A 25,882-nucleotide genomic window follows, 5' to 3' on the forward strand; every position below is an offset into this window, starting at 1 on the left:
AACATCTAAGTATTTTTAAATGTGTTAGGTCATGAAGGTCACGTGTGATACACGCAGATTTCCCCTGAACAACAATTTGTGTTTACGATGGCTTGGAATTTATAGCCTTACACAAAGAAGTATAAAATATATTTATTTTTATAGCTCTTTGCCTTACATAACGGGAAGTGTTAATCAAAACAGAAGGACCGCGGCTTCCAAATATTTTATGACACCCCAAGAGTTAATTGCAGTGGAAGTCACCCGTGATGTACCGACGTTTGATCATCAAAATATTACTTAATATTATCTAAAGATATTTTAATTTTTAGCACAAGAATACTGTAGTCGGTTACGAGTCTCGATCTCAGCGATCTTTTTGCACTTTCAGAAATTTTACGATCCGTTATTTTTGTAGTGTTATTCAGTTTGATGGTTGTTTTTTTTTATATATATATAAATACTTACCGATTCCGATTCGGAAGATAAGTCTATTAACTATAAATCAAACTTTCAAACATCAAAATGAAAGTAATCCAAAACAGAATTTTATGCCTAAAAATATAATTCCCTCACTTTAACACTTTATATCTTCAAACCTCAAAGAGAAACTACAATCAATTTTGTATCATCGGAAATATAAATGCCAGGTAATATTAAGATTTTATATTTTAAAATATATGAAGAGAAGTCAAGAATTTCAAGAATTTTTTTTTGATATTATAATTTTTAGTGGTTGTCACAACAGACTTGACAATGATTATATCTATAAGATACAAGTGTCTCCAAAGTCGAGACCTTGTCTTGACATTGGCAAACATGTAAATTGATATCAGTTTGGATATATCTTCTGTAGGAGTTAAGGTGTCAGCCACTCAATACAGAGGTTGCGGGTTCGAATCCCACTGGGGTCACGACCGTAACTTCTCATAAGACACCTGTTGTGATTGTTTTTATGTATCATATTATGAGGGATCCCAAAGCCTGAGGAGGACCCCCAGATTTAAAAAGTAGAGATTCCTTCGGGAACCTTGTTCAAATAAGTTAGGGTCTAACCCTGATACTAGCTGAGCAGGGATCTGCGTGTAGCGTTCAATTTTAAAAATAAATTTATCACATGTTTGACATCGAGGGAGTATAATTAAGCCATTACATAAAAATGATAATACACCAGTCGTCCGTTGGTCAAATTGACTTGTTTATAATAGTTAAGGAAAGTTACTAAAAAATTTTAATGTTTCAACAGGAAAAGCTAGTATGTGATAAAAAGAATATTTCATTTGTGACTTTACACATTAATTTTATTTGACTCGTTGAATAAAATTGATAAAATGCTCGACAAAGCCTCGCATTTTATCATTTTATTCAACTCGTTTAATAAATTCAATATGAAAAGACACTCATGTAATATCCTCCGTATATCTTTAATCTATACAGACATTTCAGCCTGTTTTTAATCTTGCTACTTTCTCAGGAGGCGACTCTTATTGTGAAATATTTACTGTCAAATAAATCGGACAGAAGTGGCTCTTTGTAACTATACATATTATAGTCTTACACAATGCAATTCCTTTCATTATGGGTCAGTTTAGAAAACGGTGACGGAAACATAATTCAGTATCACCAGTTATTACAGTTCACGGGCTATATGTCTTAAGATTCCAGGAATTCTATGATAGAAAATTTCAACTACATGTATATCAGTGATATAAACGCAACATGTTTCATACTGCTCTAAAGCTTTATAATGTTTGTGTTTTTAGCACACCTGTCACAAAGTGACAAGGTGAGCTTTTGTGATCGTGCGTTGTCCGTCGTCCGTAAACTTTTGCTTGTGACCACTCTAGAGGTCACATTTTTCATGGGATCTTTATGAAAGTTGGTCAGAATGTTCATCTTGATGATATCTAGGTCAGGTTCGAAACTGGGTCACTTGCCTTCAAAAAGTAGGTCAGTAGGTCTAAAAATAGAAAAACCTTGTGACCTCTCTAGAGGCCATATAATTCACAAGATCTTCATGAAAATTGGTCAGAACGTTCACCTTGAAGATATCTAGGTCAAGTTGGAAACTGGGTCACGTGCCATCAAAAACTAGGTCAGTAGGTCTAAAAATAGAAAAACCTTGTGACCTCTCTAGAGGCCATATATTACTCAAGATCTTCATGAAAATTGGTCAGAACGTTCACCTTGATGATATCTAGGTCAAGTTTGAAACTGGATCACGTGCCTTCAAAATCTAGGTCAGTAGGTCAAATAATAGAAAAACCTTGTGACCTCTCTAAAGGCCATATTTTTCATGGGATCTGTATGAAAGTTGGTCTGAATGTTCATCTTGATGATATCTAGGTCAAGTTCAAAACTGGGTTACGTGGGGTCAAAAACTAGGTCAGTAGGTCTAAAAATAGAAAAACCTTGTGACCTCTCTAAAGGCCGTATATTTCACAAGATCTTCATGAAAATTGGTCAGAATGTTCACCTTGATGATATCTAGGTCAGGTTCGAAACTGGGTCACGTGCCGTCAAAAACTAGGTCAGTAGGTCTTAAAATAGAAAAACCTTGTGACCTCTCTAGAGGCCATATATTACGTAAGATCTTCATGAAAATTGGTCAGAACGTACACCTTCATGATATCAAGATCAGATTCGAAACTGGGTCACATGCCATCAAAATCTAGGTCAGTAGGTCAAATAATAGAAAAACTTTGTGACCTCTCTAAAGGCCATATTTTTCATTGGATCTGTATGAAAGTTGGTCTGAGTGTTCATCTTGATGATATCAAGGTCAAGTTCTAAAGTGGGTCACATGCCATCAAAAACTAGGTCAGTAGGTCAAATAATAGAAAAACCTTGTGACCTCTCTAGAGGCCATATTTTTCATGGGATCTGTATGAAAGTTGGTCTGAATGTTCATCTTGATGATATCTAGGTCAGGTTTGAAAATGGGTCATGTTTCTTCAAAAACTAGGTCAGTAGGTCAAATAATAGAAAAACCTTGTGACCTCTCTAAAGGCAATATTTTTCATGGGATCTGTATGAAAGTTGGTCTGAATGTGCATCTTGATGATATCTAGGTCAAGTTCGGAACAGGGTCATGTGCGGTCAAAAACGAGGTCAGTAGGTCTAAAAATAGAAAAACTTTGTGACCTCTCTAGAGGCCATACTTGTGAATGGATCTCCATAAAAATTGGTCAGAATGTTCACCTTGATGATATCTAAATCAAGTTTGAAACTGGGTCACGTGCCTTAAAAAACTAGGTCAGTAGGGCAAATTATAAAAAAACCTTGTGACCTCTCTAGAGGCCATACTTTTCATTGGATCGATATGAAAGTTGGTCTGAATGTTCATCTTGATGATATCTAAGTCAAGTTGGAAACTGGGTCAACTGCGGTCAAAAACTATGACAGTAGGTCTAAAATCATTAAAATCTTTTGACCTCTCTAGAGGCCATATTTTTCAATGGATCTTCATGAAAATTTATCTGAATGTTCACCTTGATGATATCTAGGTCAGTTTCAAAACTGGGTCACATGCGATCAAAAACTAGGCCAGTAGGTATAAAAATAGAAAAACCTTGTGACCTCTCTAGAGGCCATATTTTTCATGAGATCTTCATGAAAATTAGTGAGAATGTTCACCTTGATGATATCTAGGTAAAGTTCAAAACAGGATCACGTACCTTCGAAAACTAGGTCAATAGGTCAAATAATAGAAAAACCTTGTGACCTCTGTAGAGACCATATTTTTCAATGGATTTTCATGAAAATTGGTCAGAATTTTTATCTTGATAATATCTAGGTCAAGTTCAAAACTGGGTCACATGAGCTCAAAAACTAGGTCACTATGTCAAATAATAGAAAAAACGACGTCATACTCAAAACTGGGTCATGTGGGAAGAGGTTAGCGATTCAGGACCATCATAGTCCTCTTGTTTTCTAACACCATTTGATGAATAGAAACCGCCAGTGAACATATACAGCAATTACTTTGGTAAAAGCCAAGTTTTCATCAATTTATATGAAATACTTCTTGAACTAGGTGCCTCACAAAGAGAGAGTGTGCATTTTTCGACTCTCTCAGGGGTCATAACTCTGGAAATAGGGGGCGGAGACAAACGAAAAATAGGAGGTGCGCAATTTCATATCATGATAAAGACATGCAAGGTTTCATCAATTTATATGAAACACCTTTTGAGCGAGCAGCATCACAAGGTGAAAATGTGCATTTTTAGCTCACCTGAGCACGAAGTGCTCAAAGGTGAGCTTTTGTGATCGCCCTGTGTCTGTTGTCCGTCGTCCGCACATCGTCGTTGTCAACAATTTGACTGTTAACACTCTAGAGGTCACAATTTTGTTCCAATCTTAATGAAACTTGGTCAGAATGTTACTCTCAATTAAATCTTGGATGAGTTCCATATTGGGTCATCTGGGATCAAAAACTAGGTCACCAGGTCAAATCAAAGGAAAAGCTTGTTAACACTCTATAGGTCACAATTTTGGCCCAATCTTAATGAAACTTGGTCAGAATGTTACCCTCAATAAAATCTTGGACAAGTTTGATAATGGGTCATCAGGTCAAAAACTAGGTCACCAGGTCAAATCAAAGGAAAAACTTGTTATCACTCTAGAGGTCACAATTTTGGCCCAATCTTAATGAAAGTTGGTGAGAAAGTTACCCTCAATAAAATCTTGGACGAGTTCAATATTGGGTCATCTGGGATAAAAAACTAGGTCACCAGGTCAAATCAAAGGAAAAGCTTGTTAACACTTTAGAGGCCACATTTATGACTGTATCTTCATGAAACTTAGTCAGAATGTTAATCTTGATGATCTCAAGGTCCAGTTTGAATCTGGGTCATGTAGGGTCAAAAACTAGGTCACCAGGTCAAATCAAAGGAAAAGCTAGTTTACACTGTAGAGGCCACATTTATGACCATATCTTAATGAAATTTGGTCAGAATGTTAATCTTGACGATTTAAGGTCAAATTCAGATCTGGGTCAGATGGGGTCAAAAACTAGGTCACTAGGCCAAATCAAAGGAAAAGCTTGTTAGCACTGTATAGAGGCCACATTTATGACTGTATCTTCATGAAACTTAGTCAGAATGTTAATCTTGATGATCTTTAGGTCAAGTTCAAATCTGGGTCATATGGGATCAAAAACTAGGTCACCGGGTCAAATCAAAGAAAAGCTAGTGAACACTTTAGAAGCCACATTTATGACCATATCTTAATGAAACTTGGTCAGAATGTTAATCTTGATGATCTATAGTTCATGTTCAAATCTAGGTCAGGTGGGGTAAAAAACTAGGTCACTAGTTCAAATCAAAGGAAAAGCTTGTTAACACTGTAGAGGCCACATTTATGACTTATCTTCATGAAACTTGGTCAGAATGTTAATCATTATGATCTTTAGGTCAAGTTCGAATCTGGGTCATGCGGGGTCAAAATCTAGGTCACCGGGTCAGATCAAAGGAAAAGCTTGTTAACAGTCTAGAGGCCATATTTTTGACTGTATCTTCATGAAACTTAGTCAGAATGTTAATCTTGATGATCTTTAGGTCAAGTTCGAATCTGGGTCATGTGGGTAAAAAACTAGGTCACCGGGTCAAATCAAAGGAAAAGCTAGTTAACACTTTTAAGGCCACATTTATGACCATATCTTAATGAAACTTGGTCAGAATGTTAATCTTGATGATCTTTAGGTTAGTAGGTCAGGTGAGCGATACAGGGCCTTCATGGGGCCATAACTCTAGAAATATGGGGCAGAACCAGATGAAAAATAGGAGGTGCGCAAGATCATATCATGATAAAGACTCATGCAAGATTTTATCTATTCATATCAGATACTTTTTGAGCTAGGCGCGTCACAAAATTCTGACGGACGGACGACAGGACGCACAATACCAAATCTATATGCCCCCTCCACTCTGTTGTGGGGGCACAAAACCTGTGCGTTTTCATCTATCAAAACAGATTAAAAGCATTAAATTTATCCATCTATACGAAATAAATTCATGTTTGTTGACACGACCGGATGAAAAGACAACTTCAATAAATATATTTCCGCTAGTTTCAGCCAGGTACAATAAGAAACAAACAGATTCAGCTTCAGATAGGTCGAAAAATGTAAGTTTTTATACGTTACGAGAATACTTAGGGGTGGATTTTTCAGCCACAACTTACGAGGACATTTACGAAGTGTTGTTAATAACAAGGCTTTCGAGACAGAGGAAATATCTGCTACGAATACCTTACGAACCCTTTATGAACATCTTAGGACTTAAGGTACCTTCGAGATAGTGGCCCCTGGTGTGTATTCCAATAAGCTGAGATGTCACACGCATATGCATTGTATTTCAGGCATTATGTGACTGAAAATTTGTTGAAAAAGACGTTAAACCCGAACACACACACACAAACTGAAAAAAGTATGTTCTGTTAGTAAAAATTAGTCCACACAACAGGGAATTGAAGTGTAAACTTTTCCATGGGACCTGTTGAATTTAAAAGTATTAATGAAATTTTCAGTATACTTAAACTGTTATCCATTTGGTTTCAGTTTAACACAATTCATTAGTTTACTGTTTTAGAGAATACTAATTGCATAGATATATGTGGAAGCCTAAGGTCCACATTTATCAGATTTCAGATGGTATCTGTTAAAACTTCAGCTCAGAAAGTGCAGATGTAGAACTCTGGAATTCAAATTAAATAATTTCAGATAAAATTTTCCAAAAAGATCAACAGCTTAATATTCTGAAAAAAAAAAAAAACCACAAAAAACATGAGAAGATAACTTTGTCTGGTAAATCATTACTATAATATTTTGATGCGGTTGTTGCAGGTACATGTTGAAACACAGAAAGCCGCATACATGTTTGAGCGCGCGTGTAGTATGCACGAGGCTGCCAAGGAGATGGTTCAGCTGGCAGAGCAGGGCTATATGCAACGTGAAGACTCAGGGGACCCAGCCTGGCAGGAGATGCTCAATCATGCTACTATGAAGGTTAGAACGTTTGATCTTCAGTACAGAAGAATTGGTTAAATATGCATTAATTTCATGTCTAGGTACATGTACATACAGTCACATGTTTTAAGCAGTCAGTGAAGGAAGTGACACGAACTGGCTGCTTAAGATAGGTTGCTGCTTTAGAAAGGTTGATATTGGACCCTAAAATCAATTTTGTAAGTTTGCTGACTGGCTGCTTAAGGCAAGTAGCTGCTTGATACAGATGTCTGCTTTATCAGGTTTTTCTGTATGAAACATTTTGTCTGTCTTTGAAATATAAACAGTTCTTTTAACAAAACAGGGTTAGGAGAGCTTTATTCAAAGAAGAAGAACACTTACTTTATGTCGTGAGTAAATCAATTATTCACTTTCATGTTCCTAACTACAAAAACAACAAACAAAATATAGGATACATGTCTTAGTATTTGACAGCTTTCCAATGTACAAAAAATACGAATATATTGGTCTTGTAAATGTCAGTTGGTACGATGTTGTGCGATGTGGTAATGATCGACCGGTAGAAGTTATCTTTAGTTATTCGGTTATCTTTATCTTTGTACACCACTCCGCCTGAAAACATAGATTTAAGGCAAACATACAATCAGATGTTCATGAAAATCTAAACAGTAAAACTGGGTTTTCTATTATGTCCCAAATGAAATGGAAAAATGTAATAACTTGAACTCATCTAGAAATAGTTTAACAGCATATAAGATGGCCACTCCGGTCTCTCTCAGCTAATTGTAACAACCACAAAATAAAAAAACAAAAGTTGTTTAGCATGTAAAACATAACATTCTTTCAAGTTAGCACCCAAATAAAATGAAAACTAGCTCAAAGAAGAGCTGTCTAAGACAGCAACGCTCGAGTATTCAACAGAATTGTCATTTGAATGAATACAAAAGTCAAAAAAGGTGCATTATCCGTGTTATATACACAATTTAAATTGAAATTCAGACAACAGATATTTAATTTCAATCAATAAAAATCACAATCAGTTTTTGATAAGAAAACATTGGCTTTACTTATTTAGCTCGACTTTTCGTAGACTTTGCACTCGCCACAACGTCGGCGTTGGTTAAAGTTTTGATAAAGTCAAATATCTCTGTTACTGTTAAAGCTTTTGACTTGAAACTTAAAATGGTCATTTACTATCAAAGTCTACACCAGGAGAAACAATCCCTGTAACTCTGATTTGAATTTTGACAGAGTTATTCCCCTTTTTAACTTAGAATTTTTTGGTTAAAGTTTTTGATAATGTCAAATATCTCCGTTACTATCAAAGCTTTTAATTGACTTGAAACTTAAAATAGTTATTTACTATCAAAGTCTACACCAGGAGAAACAATCCCCATAACTCTGATTTGAATTTTGACAGAGTTATGCCCCTTCTTACCTTAGAATTTTTAGCTCACCTGTCACGTAGTGACAGGGTGTACGTGACAGGGTGAGCTTTTGTGATCACCCGTCGCCCATCGTCTGTCCGTCCACAATTTCCTTGTGAACACTATAAAGACCACATTTTATATTTGATTTTAATCAAACAAGCAATTTTAAGAATGTTGTTTCTAATGATATAACAGCTTTAAAACGTAAACTATTTTATAGTGCAGATTCTCCTATTAGAATTGATAAATCCAATTAATACATCCTTCTCCGTAAACCTGAGTTACAAACATGTACGAAAGGAATCATCAGAAGATTTCTCTATGTACCTTTTAGTCCAGCATACTAAGTGGCCTATGATGTCATCGTCGTTATAGTATATTTACGTTTTGCATAAGGAAATTTATAGTACTTAACCCTTAGCCGGCTAAATTTCTAAAACTGACTGGTCCATCATTCAATTTGGGCAATACCATTTAATATCCGAAGGGGTGTTCACTGAAAATTTACTGACTGAATAGCGAACAGTGCAGACCATGATCAGACTGCACAGATGTTCAGGCTAATCTTGGTCTGCACTGGTCGCATAGGCAGAATCACTTGCCGCCAGCAGGCTAAGGGTTAAACCTACACCTTGAGTCCTGATGAACAGGTTTTGGCCACTAATTACATCCCTGAAGTTTGTATTTTCAAAGTTCGCATAGATGATCAGCAAGATTATGATGGATTCCTTAATTGCATATACAACCACATTAATCTCGTTTCATAGATAATTTAGCCTCTTTTACATGTACCAATACTAATTTATTTTATCGTATAACTTCAAGTCTAACTGATATTTTACCCCGCGTGAAACGATACTGCGACAAAGTATGCAAACTCTGAAAAAAAAATCATAGAAAAATTAAAATCCAACAATTACAATGTGTGCTGTGAGTTGTTTTTCATGATTTCTTTACTCTTTATACCTATTTACCTAATAATCTAATGAACGACAAAGGAACTGCTTAAATTAAACGATTTTGATGGATTTAATTTCAGTTAAGCTAAATTTTCTCTTTTTTATATTGCTATTTTTTCATGTGAATCTGTGAAGCAGTTTGTTTGTCAAACCCTCTCCTTATTGAAAAACATTGATGTCCGGTTAGGGAATGCATTTTTACGAGATGTAATAAGTAATCCGTGCGAACCATTTCTGCCTAGCTTGTCGCAGATATTTTTCGTATGATTTAGAAAACGTTATACACAGTCAGGTGTGGTTACTGTATCAACAATAATTCGCCCATTCTTGGTGATGTTTTCAAATACGGAAAATCAGTTATTGCTCAAATAGTTGACATTTTTATGCCACGGAGGTACAGTTATTAAATGTAGACTGCAATACTGCATCACTTGGGATTGGCATACATGTATCTCCATATTTAAAATTGATTTAAGTACACTGATTTACCCAAGCTTTTATTCTATTTAGATGGGGTGTAATCGTCATATCTTTGCAAGAGCGACTTTCAAGAATTCACTGAACGTTATCAATATGTCCTTTTGCAGAAATACCACTATTATCAACTGCGAGAATATTCTACTAAATGTCAGTATCGTAATTCAGTGTGTGTTTTTTACGTTTAACAGCAATTTAAAACACTTCTGTTACTAAGTGTATCAAAACAATAGTTATTTATCAAATTCAATGGAAATTTTCCCAAATGTATTTGGTAAAATGATGAAATGTTTTATCATATGTGGTTTTGACCCACTTATTTCGAGATATATTGCATATTTGGTGTTCATTCCTTTGTCAGCTGGATGCTAGATTTTCCTATTTGATCGTGTCTAACGAAAGATGTGGACGACGCCATGATAGCCACTAATACTGAGCTGCTTTGATATGTTTTTGCTTTCCTGATTAGCCGGATCCTTAATAATATTCTGTTGGTGTTCTGCTTTCTGCAACGGCATGGAGAACATGCGCAAATGGTTTGTTAAAAGCTTCAAGAAGGTCCATTGAAAGTATAGAACTCAACTAATCAAAATAATAGAAGACTCGGTTTGACTATGTTTGTTGATGAGAAGTTTAGAAAGGTGAAATACCCTTACGCCCTTTAGCATCAGCTTAAGCGGAATTCTATTGTGATAATATTAAATGAACTCCATAAAACTAAAGGACCAGAGGTTTTTCATATAGATATTTACCCAATCATTTTTGTTTTTCACATAACGTGCCTTTAGTTTCCCTTTCGTGAATTAGACATTCAGCAGTCAAGGCCTTAATTTTATGTATACTGTTCTATCACATTGGAATATTGGATATAGAGTGTGAGCATTGTTGCCAAAATACTGTTTTAAGCACACCAGCGTTGTTTTACAACTGACCGTTTCAGGCGTTGCCGCACTGCGTTCTTTTCCTTTATATTATGTTTTGTGCTTTCTGTCTATATGCTTTACTTTGTTCATGTATTTATCATGTTCTAAACTATACATACATTGCTGCAGTGTTACGGTTTAAAGAGGCGTTGCAGTGTATATCACATATTGAATCTTTTGAGAAATACTTTCAGCTGCAGAGAAGGAATGATGAAAAAAGACAATGAAATGACTACCCCATGCCACTGATGCCCTTCCTTCTGCAATTAGCTGAACGTAATTGCGGAAAGCCCATATTAAACTCAGAACGTTTTAAGTGTAGGGGTAATGAATAATACTGTTTTTAGATAGCTTTGTTATTGCAGGGCTGAAGACGAATTAAGTAGAACACTTTCAGTGTTGATGTCAAGTATAAATGAATATAATTAACCAGTAATTCAGAGTAATTAAGAAAACTATCATGAATTTAACACTTGCATTAATTAAAAAAAATCTGTTAAACTTCTACAGGCATAATCGTCTTGATCATGCTTAAATCTAATCAAAATGAACTTGCAAACAATGCATGTAATTTGCACATAATCTTCTAATAAGAGCATAGACAACTATTTATGCTGACATTGATTAGTACTGCATTTCAAATTCCTTTCCTTCTAAGTACTTATTAAAATCAGACATTGGTAACATATATTCCCTTATTATATGTTATATTTCTTTTAACTTTCGGAAGTTAACTTATTTCAAATTCAACACAATAAGAATAGTCGAAAATAGTTAATATCAAGAGGTAGAAGCAACGTGTAAAAATGCATTGTAAATTAAGTGGGTGGGGTACAAATTAAACAGTTAAAATAAATTGAATATGTTGTTTCCTGAGAAAGTGTAAATATAGATAATTGAAATGTCCCATTGGTTTGTTTAATGACATGATATTCGATATTATAAGCAATTTTACTGATTTTTTCAGAAATTATTCAGCAGTATTATTTTCGTAATCGGCCGCCATATTGATGACGTCATTTCCGGATCCAGTCGCGGTCCCCAGAAGAGATACATACATATTGTTTTTATCTTAGACCAAGGAATGATTTAGTATATTTGGCTATATTTCTCAACTACTTTCGAGTGGGATTACAAATGGCCGTGGACTATTGGATTCCATGATGAATCTGTTAGATCTGTCAAAATAATTTCTATTATTGAATTATATTGACTTTCAGTGATTTTTAGCTCATCTGATTTTTTGAAAAAAAAATGATGAGTTATTGTCATCACTTGAGCGGTTGTCGGCGTCTGCGTCGGCGTTGCCTGGTTAAGTTTTATGTTTAGGTCAGCTTTTCTCCTAAACTATCAAAGCTATTGCTTTGAAACTTGGAATACTTGTTCACCATCATAAGCTGACCCTGTATAGCAAGAAACATAACTCCATCTTGCTTTTTGCAAGATTTATGGCCCCTTTTGTACTTAGAAAATATCAGATTTCTTGGTTAAGTTTTATGTTTAGGTCAACTTTTCTCCTAAACTATCAAAGCTATTGCTTTGAAACTTGGAATACTTGTTCACCATCATAAGCAGACCCTGTACATCAAGAAACATAACTCCATCTTGCTTTTTGCAAGAATTATTTCCCCTTTTGGACTTAGAAAATCAGTTTTCTTGGTTAAGTTTTATGTTTAGGTCAGCTTTTATCCTAAACTATCAAAGCTATTGCTTTAAAACTTGCAACACTAATGTTCACCATCATAAGCTGACCCTGTACAGCAAGCAACATAACTCCATCCTGCTTTTTGCAAGTATTATGGCCCCTTTTGGACTTAGAAAATATCAGATTTCTTGGTTAAGTTTTATGTTTAGGTCAACTTTTTCTCTTAAACTATCAAAGCTATTGCTTTGAAACTTGCAACACTTGTTCACCATCATAAGCTGACCCTGTACAGCAAGCAACATAACTCCATCCTGCTTTTTGCAATAATTATTGCCCCTTTTGGACTTAGAAAATCATTTTCTTGGTTGAGTATTATGTTTAAGTCAACTTTTCTCATAAACTATCAAAGCGATTGCTTTAAAACTTGCAACAGTTTTTCACCATCATAAGTGGACACTGTACATCAAGAAATGTAACTCTGTCCTGCTTTTTGCAAGAATGATGGCCCTTTTTAGACTTAGAAAATCATGGGTAGGACAATATTTCTGTTATACAAAAAAAATCAGATGAGCGTCAGCACCCGCAAGGTTAAATTGTTAAATATTAATTGCACTAGATGTAAATGCATATATTTGTGTTTGTAAAACCTTTATGTATCGAGAAAGTGAATAAAAGGTGTAACCCTTTTTGGGGCCTCAAAAAAAAAGATAAAAAAAAAAGGTTTCAAACTGATGAGAACTGGTCAGAATGTTTGTCTTGATGACCTCTAGATCAATTTTAAATCTGGGTCATGTAGGGTCAGAAACTAGATCACCCGGTCAAATCAAAAGAAGAGCTTGTGAACACTCTAGAGGCCACAGTTGTGACTCAATCTTTATGAAACTTGGTCAGAATGGTTGTCTTAATGATCTCTAGGTCGAATTGGAAACTGGGTTATGTGGGGTCAAAAACTAGGTCACTAGGCCAGATCAAAGGAAAATCTTGTAAACACTCTAGAGTCTGCAGTTTAAGTTTGAAACTCATGAGAAATGGTCAGAATGTTTGTCTTGATGACATTTAGGTCAAGTTCAAATCTGGGTCATGTGGAGTCAAAAACTAGGTCATCAGTTCAAATCAAATGAAAAGCTTGATAACACTCCAGAGGCCTTGTTTATGACCCTATCTTCATGAAACTTGGTCAGAATGATGATCTTTAGCCCAAGTATTAATTTGGGTTCAAAAACTAGGTCACCTGTTTAAATCAAAGAAAAAAGCTTGCGCATGCAATAGGGGCTGTATTTTTCATTTGATGTACATGAAACTTGGTCAGAATGTTTCCCATGCAAAAACAAGGCCTTTGCAGAATATATTCTTTATCTTTGCCAAATATTTGCCATAACCTTTGCAGAACAGTTGCAGCACATGACTGCTGAATATATTCCACAGACGAGTAGAAATGGAACGAAACATGCAACTATTCTGCAAAGCTTTCGCAAATATACACTACGCACACAGAATGCAAATACTTCGCAAACAATTTACAATTCGCAGCTGAAACTTTGGCAAACACATCGCAAAGTGATAGCAAAGTATTTGCAACTTACATGCAAACAATATGCAAAGTATTAGCAAATACGTAACAAATAGCAAAAAATGAATTTCTGAGGTTTAAAGAAAAGGACTTTGTTTAATATCTGAAAAACAGATGTAAAGTCACAAAACCATTTGCAGTTTAAATAACTATTAAAAGTCAATCATTGCAGTGATTATTCATTAGTAACAATAACTAAAATCATGTAACAATGTAAGTTTTAACAATTGCATCAGTAAAAAGTGTTTTATATAACTATCATTGATTAACATTATACCTTTCCACATGCTGCAATATTCTCTGGTTCTTGGAAGTCTTATTGCTTAATAACTTGGTAATGCATTATCCTTATTCAACAAAATTTATATCCAGAAAAAATAATTAGAATATAATGGTCTGTTTAACACATGTTTGCATCAACAAAATATTTCTACTAACTGATGTGTAAACATTTCCTCACAATATTTTCAAAATTCCTGCCATTTGAATATAGACCAATCAGAAAACAGAACAGTTAATTACTTCCTGTACCTTATTAAGAGTCTACCAGGAAAGCAAATTCATCTATGTTTACTATTTGCAAATGCTTTGCTCTTTATTTGTGTACAAAGTGTTTATTTGCAATATACCTTTGCTAACTAAATGAGCTAAGTGTTTGTTTGCAGATGCTTTGCTGTCTGCTAATTTAATAAAGTATTTGTTTGCAAAACCTTTGCAGTCTGTAATTTATCTAAGTGTTTATTTGCAAACCCTTTGCTTCACTGTGATATGTTTTGCAGACTGTTTGCAAAAGTCTGATGCAAATACTTTGCAATCACTTGGAATATGGTTTCTGAGAAAACAAATATTTAAAATATATTCTGCAAATACATGACAAAGGGTTAAATGTGTATGGGTTGTCTGCATGAAATCTCACATGAATTTTTATCTGGGTCATATGGGGTCAAAAACTAGTTCACCAGGTCAAATCAAAGAGTAAGCTTGTTTACACACTAGAGGGCACATTTTTATTTTATCTTGGTCAGAATGTTTGTTAGTATAAAGTCTTGGATGATTTGAAATCTTGGTCATATGGGGTCCAAAACTAGGTCACTAGGTTAAATCAAAAGGAAAAGCTTGTATATACTAGAGGCCACTTTTTTGCTCCAATCTTCCCGAAACATTATCAGAATTCAAATCTGAGTCATGTTGGGTAAAAAACTAGGTCACTAGGTCAAATAAAAGAAAATGCTTCTTTACACTCAAGAGGCCACATTTTTTGCTCCAATCTTAATGAAAATTGGTCAGAATATTAAATTTTGTCTCCATGAAATCTCTAGGTAAAACATGTTTACATTGTTATGGTGTGTTAGTAAGGTGAGCGGCCTAGGGCCATATTGGCCCTCTTGATTCTTTTAATCGCAACTGTATTTTATTTTTGTCTGCCGACCCATGCAAAAACAGGGCCTTTGCAGAATATACTTTTTACCTTTGCCAAATATTTGCCATAACCTTTGCAGAACAGTTGCAGCACATGATTGCTGAATATATTCCGCAGACGAGTAGAAATGGAACGAAACATGCAACTATTCTGCAAAGCTTTTGCAAATATACACAACGCACACAGAATGCAAATACTTCACAAACAATTTACAATTCGCAGCTGAAACTTTGGCAGATAAATCGCAAAGTGATAGCAAAGTAATCGCAAAGTGATAGCAAAGTATTTGCAACTTGCATGCAAATAATATGCAAAGTATTCGCAAGCATAAAATGAATTTCTGAGGTTCAAAGAAAAGAATTTTTTTAATATCTGAAAAACAGGTGTAAATTCACAAAGCCATTAAAATTTTGCAGTTTAAATAAATATTAAAAGTCAATCATTTCAGTGATCATTCAGTAACAATAATTAACATCATGTAATAATGTAAGTTTTAACAATTGCTTGAGTTAAAAGTGTTTTATATAACTATCATTGATTAACATTACCTTTCTACATGCTGCAATATCCTCTGGTTCTTGGAAGTCTTATTGCTTAACAACATGGTATTGCATTATCCTTTTTCAACAAAGTTTATATCCAGAAACTATAATTAGAATATTATATAAATAATCTGTTTAACACAAGTTTGTAGCCTGGCTCCCTGGCTGCATGGTTATTTTTATATAAATACTGGAAACATTTTGTAAGAAAATTTTACGCCTCTAAAATAGCACAATTTTTTCTGACGGCTGAACCATGTTCGGAGCCAGGGGCAATAAAAAATCTCAATGTAGAAACAACCTTCTGGAGTTACTTCCCTCTTAATGAAGAAAACTGATATATGTAAATAAGAACAAACATAGGGACGGGAGCCAGTCTAACAAGTTTGCATCACCAAAATATTTCTACTAACTGATGTGTAAACATTTCCTCACAATATTTTCAAAAATCCTGCCATGTGAATACAGACCATTCAGAAAACAGAATGGTTAATTACTTCCTGTACCTAGAGTCTACCAGGAAAGCAAGTTCATCTATGTTAACTATTTGCAAATGCTTTGCTCTTTCATTTCTGTACAAAGTGTTTATTTGCAATACCTTTGCGAAGTAAATGAGCTAAGTGTTTATTTGCAGATGCTTTGCTGTCTGCTAATTTAGTAAAGTATTTATTTGCAAAACCTTTGCAGTCTGTAATTTATCTAAGTGTTTATTTGCAAACCCTTTGCTTCAGTGTGATACGTTTTGCAGACTGTTTGCGAAAGTCTGATGCAAATACTTTGCAATCACTTGGAATATAGTTTCTGAGAAAACAAATATTTAAAATATATTCTGCAAATACATGACAAAGGGTTAAATGTGTATGGGCATTGCATAGCAATTTTGAAAGCTGTCTGTTGTTAGGTGACCGGAGACTGACTACTATTTTTAGCTCACCTGTGGCATAGTGACTTAAAAGAAAGAGTGGGGCCTCCGTGGCCGAGTGGTTAAGGTCGCTGACTTCAAATCACTTGCCCCTCATGGATGTAGGTTCGAGCCTCACTCGGGGCGTTAAATTCTTCATGTGAGGAAGCCATCCAGCCAGCTTATGGAAGGTCAGTGGTTCTACCCAGGTGCCCGCTTGTGATGAAATAATGCACGGAGGGGCACCTGGGGTCTTCCTCCACCATTAAAGCTGGAAAGTCGCCATATGACCTATCATGTGTCGGTGCGACATTAAATCCAACAAAAAAATGAAAGAGGGCCATCTACCTGTAAAGAGAACAAAAGAGAATAATAGTGTCAATCCGTTAACAATAGATCTTAGGGCCAGGGCCCCCTATACAACTAAAGAAAATAACAAAAGAAATGACCCCCTCCTTCATTTCGGTCGTCCGTCCATCCACAATTTCTTGTGAACACGATAGCTTTTGCAGCCATTATAGAGACTTCTTTTATGGTTTGATTTGATACAAACTGCAAAATATCTTCAACAACAATAAATCTTTGATTAGCCCACCATCATCAGATGGTGGGCTATTCAAATCACTCTGCATCTGTGGTCCGTCGTCCTTCAGTCCTTCCGTCCATCCGTTAACAATTTCTCGTTGTCGTATCTCCTCAGAAACTACTGGGGGAATTTTGACCAAACTTTGTCAGAATGATGTATTGGTACCCTAGTTGTGTCCCCCTGAAAATCAGACTGGTTCAACAATTTTTGAGTGAGTTATGGCCCTTTGTTTATTGTTTTAATTAACCCCCACCAAACATGTTTGGAGGGGGGCTATATAGGAGTCAGTTTTGTCCCGTTCCGTCCCGTCCTGTCGCGTTCCGTCCCGTCGCATCGCGTCCCGAAATCTATTTCTATATCTATCTCAGTTACTACTATATGGATCTGATTCAAACTTAAAATAGATGTATCACCTTATCACATCATGTGACACAAGGTGCATAACCTAACACCAACTTTTCATGAATTATGCCCCCTTTTACTTAGAATTTTAGGTTAATTTTGATGCATTTTCACTATATCTCAGTTATTACTAAATGGATTTGATTCAAACTTAAATTAGATGTTCCACCTTATCACCCACATCATGTGACATAAGGTGCGTAACCTAACACCAACTTTTCATGAATTATGCCCCCTTTTACTTAGAATTTTAGGTTAATTTTGATGCATTTTCACCTATAATATCTCAGTTATTACTAAATGGATTCGATTCAAACTTAAAATAAATGTTCCACCTTATCACCCACATCATGTGACACAAGGTGCATAAATTTGACACCAACTTTTCATGAATTATGCCCCCTTTTACATAGAATTTAAGGTAAATTTTGATGCATTTTCACTATATCTCACTTATTACAAAATAGAATTGATTCAAACTTAAAATAGATGTTCCATCACCCACATCATGTAACACAAGATGCGTAACTCTGACACCAATTTTTCATGAATTATGCCTCCTTTTACTTAGAATTTAAGACTAATTTTGATGCATTTTCACTATATATTATTCTGATTGGCTTAGAGCCAAAGGGAAGTAACCTTTTTTAGCTCACCTGAGCACAAAGTGCTCAAAGGTGAGCTTTTGTGATCGCCCTGTGTCCGTCATCTGTCGTGGTCCGTCCATCAGTCGTCCGTCGTCAACAATTTGACTGTTAACACTCTAGAGGTCACAGTTTTGGCCCAATCTTAATGAAACTTGGTCAGAATGTTACCCTCAATAAAATCTTGGACGAGTTCGATATTGGGTCATCTGGGGTCAAAAACTAGGTCACCAGGTCAAATCAAAGGAAAAGCTTGTTAACACTCCTGAGGTCACAATTTGGGCCAAATTTTAATGAAACTTGGTCAAAATGTTACCCTCAATAAAATCTTGGACAAGTTCGATATTGGGTCATCTGGGGTCAATAACTAGGTCACCAGGTCAAATCAAAGGAAAAACTTGTTAACACTCTAGAGGTCACATTTTTGGCCCAATCTTAATAAAACTTGGTCAGAATGTTACCCTTAATAAAATCTTAGACGAGTTCAATATTGGGTCATCTGCGGTCAAAAACTAGGTCACCAGGTCAAATCAAAGGAAAAGCTTGTTAACACTCTTGAGGTCACAATTTTGGACCAATCTTAATGAAACTTGGTCAGAATGTTACCCTCAATAAAATCTTAGACGAGTTCGATATTGGGTTATCTGGGGTCAAAAACTAGGTCACCAGGTCAAATCAAAGGAAAAACTTGTTAACCCTCTAGAGGTCACATTTTTGGCCCAATCTTAATGAAACTTGGTCAGAATTTTACCCTCAGTAAAATCTTGGGCTGGCTAACAGAAGGTTGGTGGTTCTACCCAGGTGCCCGCTCGTGATGAAATAATGCACGGAGGGGCACCTGGGGTCTTCCTCCACCATTAAAGCTGGAAAGTCGCCATATGACCTATCATGTGTCGGTGCGACGTTAAATAAAAAAAAAAAAAAAGAAATAAAAAATAAAATCTTGGACGATTTTGATATTGGGTCATCTGGGATCAAAAACTAGGTCACCAGGTCAAATCAAAGGAAAAGCTTGGTAACACTGTAGAGGCCATATTTATGACTGTATCTTCATGAAACTTAGTCAGAATTTTAATCTTGATGATCTTTAGGTCAAGTTCAAATCTGGGTCATGTGGGGTCATGTGGGGTCAAAAACTAGGTCACCGGGTCAAATCAAAGGAAAAGCTAGTTTACACAGTAGAGGCTACATTTATGTCCATTTCTTAATGAAAGAATTGTCAGTGTGTTAATCTTGATGATCTGTAGGTCAAATTCAAATCTGGGTCAGGTGGGGTCAAAAACTAGGTCACCGGGTCAAATCAAAGGAAAAGCTATTTAACACTTTAGAGGCCACATTTATGATCATATCTTAATGAAACTTTGTCAGAATGTTAATCTTGATAATCTTTAGGTCAATAGGTCAGGTGAGCGATACAGGGCCTTCATGGCCCTCTTGTTTAACTTTTGTACTGAGTTACTCCCCATTAAATTCCATGAATTAGTCTATTTTTAGAAATTCTATTTTTAGATTTTCAATATTTTAGGTATTTTTCTAACTTTTTTATTATTAGCCCTGTGTAAAAAGTAAAAACATTTTTCTGTGGTAACATGTGTCGATAAGACATTTTTTTGTATTCATTTTAGTGTATCTCTTATATTAAAGATTTTTGAGTCGGCTAAATGCTGTCAAGCGTTTGACGAGTCCTTGCTATCGCCCGATTTCTCATTCTTAAATGGCCTTACAACACAGCGAAGTGATGTCGTTGCATTAGATTGTCTCTAATTTCAAGAGTTCATTGATCGAATGAAGTTCATTTATGTCAATCCTATTTGCTTTGACCAATATACGATGTAATCTGTCATATTTATGACTTGCAATTGTGCAATACTCGAGTAAAGCCACGTATTTTCTTCCGCGGTAACTCATTAAGCATAAACACGCATAACGATTCTGCGGGATTTGGTAATACATTTGCGCATATGATTATGGTGACGAATTTTATGCCCTTTTGTCACAAAATAGCAAATATGATGTTCACAAATTCAAATAAAAGCTGCATATTAACTTATTAGCCAAATTATCCATTTGTTACCATGTCCGTTTCAAAAAATAATCTTTAGAATTATTGCGCAAATAACAAATTTATTGCGCTGTGCATTTTATGAATTGCGCAGGCTTACAAAGCTTGCGTAACATCCAGCGAAAGACAAAATATAGTTCCAGAACATACTGCTAGTATTTTATTGAGTGTGTACCTCTGAAAGCATTTGAATGTCTCTTATCAAAGAGTTTACCACATCGATGAAATTAAATTATGACAGCTTCATTTTAAATGACCGGAATAAGATATGTGCAGTACGTTAATTCTTCCGCGAGACTTTGCGGATGAATCCTAACTACATTCTGGACACTTGTCGGCGAACACGCGTGACCTGTTTATAACAACGCTTCTACGACTTTGCGTGGGTTGAATTTTGCAGTCAGTAAACGGATAAATTATCGGAAGAAGAAGCTCTTACTGGTTTGTTTAGTTACTACTGATATTAAAAATGATTTTATTTCTTATTTTTCGAGAAATAAACAAATCTGCGAAACAATAAGTTGTGTTTTCTTGTAGTTTTTGAAATCGAAAGTAGATCGTCTATGTTTGGCTGCTTTGACGAAACGAAACAACGTTTTTATGAAAAGATTTAAATAAGAGGTAATTTAACCGTAAACTTCAATGTCAGATACTGCCAATAGCTGCTAAATGTCTTCGTATCATCACAATTTGTAAAATATATTGTTGAAACTGGAGAAAAGTGTAATCGTATCCGGATATAATATTTTGGGTAAATATCGAGCTGTGTTATGAAATTTTAACATTCAAGTAACATACATGATAGATATTATTGTAACAGAAATGATTCTAGAATGTATTTTTATTACACCTACATATAATCTATATCAGACTCATATTCTAGTCCTGAGGCATGATCTGAAAGTAAAAAGATGAAGTGACAGTCATACTTTGGATATTGTAATACTAGAAAGAATCTAGGTAATATTTAGAAATTGAAACAGAAGATTTTCAGTTAAAATCGCACCAAAGGCTGTATCAAGGGTCTACATATTCAAAAATTTCTTGTGGTAATACCCCAAACCCTACTTGCAGGAGTGGGTATCCTCCCACACCCTTCTCCCATATTGCCACTTTACAGTTTGATACATTTGCCCTTTTACCACCTGCCCCAATGCCCATTTCAAAATCTGACTGCAATTTAAAGCGGAAAGAAACACCCCTCCTCACACCCGCCCTGCTACCGACCACGTAAAAATAGCTCAAACATTTTTCTGCCCAGTCTGGGCCTGTCTGCCTACATGAATCAAAATGGATAAATGAAAGTGGATGGACTTCGGGATAACAGACATGATTTTTAAGGGGTTAACAAGTCTGAAATAGAATAAATGATAGTTTTAACTAAAAAAGAACTGCATTTATTAATATCAGTTACACTATATATTGACACTCAGCAACATTTACATACATGTATCTCTAAACGCAAAAGTAAGTATACTTTAAATTGACATCACTTATAATATGATTGAACAATACCTAACATATGACAAGGCTATCGCCAGGCCCATTATAATATCTGTAAAATATCAGTTCTTTCGTCCATCCGTTACAAATTGTATGTGGCAATCCGCGCTGTAAAATTTTAATATTATAAATTGTCATATTCAAATTTTATCATGTGCGAATATATACCAGCCGATAATTGCCTCTTTTGGCAATGCCGGAGGCAAATGTTTACTGGAAAAATATATAAAGTCATGGGCAGTATCTTAGTGTCAGCGGTCAAATTGTAGTTTGTACTTTCAACATTTTTATTTCTGCGAACCACTCTTCAATTTTAGAGAAATATATTGGGTTTAAATACTTGTATAATGTCAATCAAAGTTTTACTAGGCATCGACCGAATGTTCATTTCATTTATTGTAACAAAATCTCTCCTTAGTTGGGGAAAAAAACTAAACACAAACTGAAACTGGTAGACTATACTGTCAGTACATCAATCATTAGCCGACTCAGGCCCTTCACGCCTTTGGTTATATTTACCTCATCCCTCATCCTGGGCACATAATTATACTAGTATTACTTATATGTGCCAAGGAAGCCCAGGATGAATAACTCAAAGACGGGTAAAAGTTTGTTTTAAGTATTAAGTTTTTTTAGCCCACCATCATCAGATGGTGGGCTATTCAAATCACTCTGCGTCCGTGGTCCGTCGTCCTTCCGTCCATCCGTCCGTCCGTCATTCCGTCCGTCCGTCCTTCCGTTAACAATTTCTCGTTATCGCATCTCCTCAGAAACTACCAGGGGGATTTTGACCAAACTTTGTCAGAATGATGTATTGGTACCCTAGTTGTGTCCCGCTGAAAATCAGACTGGTTCAACAATTTTTGAATGAGTTATAGCCCTTTGTTTATTTCTATAATTTACATAGATTTATATAGGGAAAAACTTTGAAAATCTTCTTGTCCAAAACCACAGAGCCTAGGGCTTTGATATTTGGTATGAAGCATCATCTAGTGGTCCTCTACCAAGATGATTCAAAGTATTTCCCTTGGGTCTAATATGGCCCCGCCCAGGGGGTCACATGGTTTATATGGACTTATATAGGGAAAAACTTTGAAAAACCTCTTGTTCAAAACCACAGGCCCTAGGGCTTTGATATTTTGTATGTGACATCATTTAGTAGTTTTCTACTAAGATTTTTCAAATTATCCCCCTAGGGTCAAATATGGCCCCACCCCGGGGATCACATGGTTTACATAGACTTATATAGGGAAAACTTTGAAAATCTTCTTGTCCAAACCACAAAGACTAGGGCTTTGGCATTTGTAATGTAGCATCATCTAGTGATTCTCTACCAAGTTTGTTCAAATTATCCCCCTAGGGTCAAATATGGCCCCGCCCTGGGGGTCACATAGTTCATATAGACTTATATAGGGAAAAGCTTTTAAAAACTTCTTGTCAATAACCTACAACATTCAGATTTGGACCACATGTATGGTTTTGAGTGGCAAGATGAACCGTGACATGAGTTGACCTTGATTTTGACCTAGTGACCTACTTTCACATTTCTGTAGCTACAGCCTTCAAATTTGGACCACATGCATAGTTTTGTGCACTGAAAAAACCTTTGACCTTGACATTGACCTAGTGACCTACTTTCACATTTTTGAAGGTACAGGCTTCAAATTTGGACCACATGCATAGTTTCGTGTTCTGAAATGGAATTTGACCTTGATTTTGACCTAGTGACCTACTTTCACATTTCTCAAGCTACAGCCTTCAAATTTGGACCTTAGGCATAGTTTTGTGTACCGAAACAAACCTTGACCTTTACATTGACCTAGTGACCTACTTTCACATTTTTGAAGGTACAGGCTTCAAATTTGGACCACATGCATAGTTCTGTGTTCCGAAATAAAATTTGACCTTGATTTTGACCTAGTGACCTACTTTCACATTTCTCGAGCTACAGCCTTCAAATTTGGACCACTTGCTTAGTTTTGTGTACCGAAATGAACTTTGCCCTTAAGATTGACCTAGTGACCTACTTTCACATTTCTGTAGCTACAGGCTTCAAATTTAGACCACATGCATAGGATTGTGTACCGAAACAAACTTTGACCTTGACATTGACCTAGTGACCTACTTTCACATTTTTGAAGGTACAGGCTTTAAATTTGGACCACATGCATAGATTTGTGTTCTGAAGTGTAATTTGACCTTGATTTTGGCCTAGTGACCAACTTTCACATTTCTCAAGCTACAGCCTTCAAATTTGGACCACTTGCATAGTTTTGTGTACCGAAATAAACTTTGACCTTAAGATTGACCTAGTGACCTACTTTCAAATTTCTCAAACTACAGCCTGCAGACTTGATGCACATGCATAGTTTTGTGTACAAAGAACTTTGTCCTTGAAATTGATCTAGTGACCTACTTTCACATTTCTCAAGCTACAGCTTTCGAATTTGGACCACATGCACAGTGATGTGTACGGAAATGAAATTTGACCTTGAGCTATTCATTAAGACTTGAAATTTGGAACACTCAAAAATGGCACATTGGTGGGCGCCAAGATCACTCTGTGATCTCTTGTTTACATTTGATATTATTCTAAGTATTTTTAAAAATTCTTATGGTTGATGGTTGCCATTCTTCTGTGACAAGACCATATGGTGGAGGTATAAGTTACTCCTTTGACAGTTCTAGTTTACATAGATTTATGTAGGGAAAGCTTTGAAAATCTTCTTGTCCAAAACCACAGGGCCTAGGTCTTTGATATTTGTAATGTAGCATCATCTAGTGGTTCTCTACCAAGTTTGTTCAAATTATCCCCCTATGGTCAAATATGGCCCTGCCCCAGAGGTCACATTGTTCATATAGACTTACATAGGGAAAAACTTTTAAAATCTTCTTGTCCATAACCTACAACATTCAGATTTTGACCACATGTTTAGTTTTGAGTGGCAAGATGAACCTTGACATGTCTTGAAATTTTGGAAGATTAAAAAATGGCTCATTGATGGGCGCCAAGATCACTCTGTGATCTCTTGTTCCATGATGAATCTGTCAGATCCAATCATAGGTTCCATCATAGGTTCTGGAGTTACGGCACCTTAATGACCCGTGAAAAGCCAAAAATTGTTAATTCTTACTTGTGAAGACATTAGAATATACACAACTTAAGTCACAGTAAGATCTCGGTTTCTTTCGAAAACTGGCTAGATTCCATCTAGAGTTACTGCATCTGAAAGGGGCAAAAGTTTCTATTTTGGTACTTTCAGCCATATAGAGGTTTCATTTATGCTTTGATTTGATACAAACTTGCACAAAATGATTATCTTGATGATCTCTAGGCCTGGATCAAAACTGGGTCATGTCAGATCAAAAACAAGGTCATCAGGTCAAATCAAAAGAAAAGCTTGTTAACAAACATTTATGATCCTATCTTCATGAAACTTTGTCAGAATGTTTATCTTGATGAGTCCTAGGTCAAGTTTAAAATTGAGTCATATGGGGTCAAAAACTAGGTCACCTGGTCAAATCATAGGAAAAGCTTGTTTTCCCTCTTGAGGCCACATTTATGACCCTATCTTCATGAAACATGGTCAGAATGTTTACCTTGATGATTCGTAGGAAAAACCTTGTGTATGCGATAGAGGCTGTATTTTTCAGTTGATCTTCATGAATTTTGGCCAGAATGATTACCTTGATGGAATCTAGGCCGAGTTCGAAAATGGGTCATCGGGTCATCTGGGGTCAAAAACTAGGTCACTAGATCAAATCAAAGAAAAACCTTGTGTATGTGAAAGAGGCTGTATTTTTCAACTGATCTTCATGAAATTTAGTCAGAATGATTACATTGATAAAATCTAGGCAGAGTTTGAAAATGG

At 35.7% G+C, this 25,882-nt stretch overlaps 1 protein-coding gene across 3 annotated transcripts in view; it reads left to right on the forward strand.

The window, feature by feature from the left end:
• The window catches only part of LOC123559584 (SH3 domain-binding protein 5-like), a 218,352-nt gene that overhangs the window by 161,862 nt on the left and 30,608 nt on the right, over positions 1–25,882 (forward strand). For all 3 annotated transcript variants that reach the window (XM_053552560.1, XM_053552562.1, XM_053552561.1), the window contains one exon: positions 6,824–6,985. In XM_053552560.1, the coding sequence (XP_053408535.1) occupies positions 6,824–6,985 (162 nt within the window). The remainder of the gene's footprint in view (positions 1–6,823; positions 6,986–25,882) is intronic.

This window comes from Mercenaria mercenaria, chromosome 10 (genome assembly GCF_021730395.1).
Source record: "Mercenaria mercenaria strain notata chromosome 10, MADL_Memer_1, whole genome shotgun sequence".
NCBI lineage: Eukaryota > Metazoa > Mollusca > Bivalvia > Venerida > Veneridae > Mercenaria > Mercenaria mercenaria.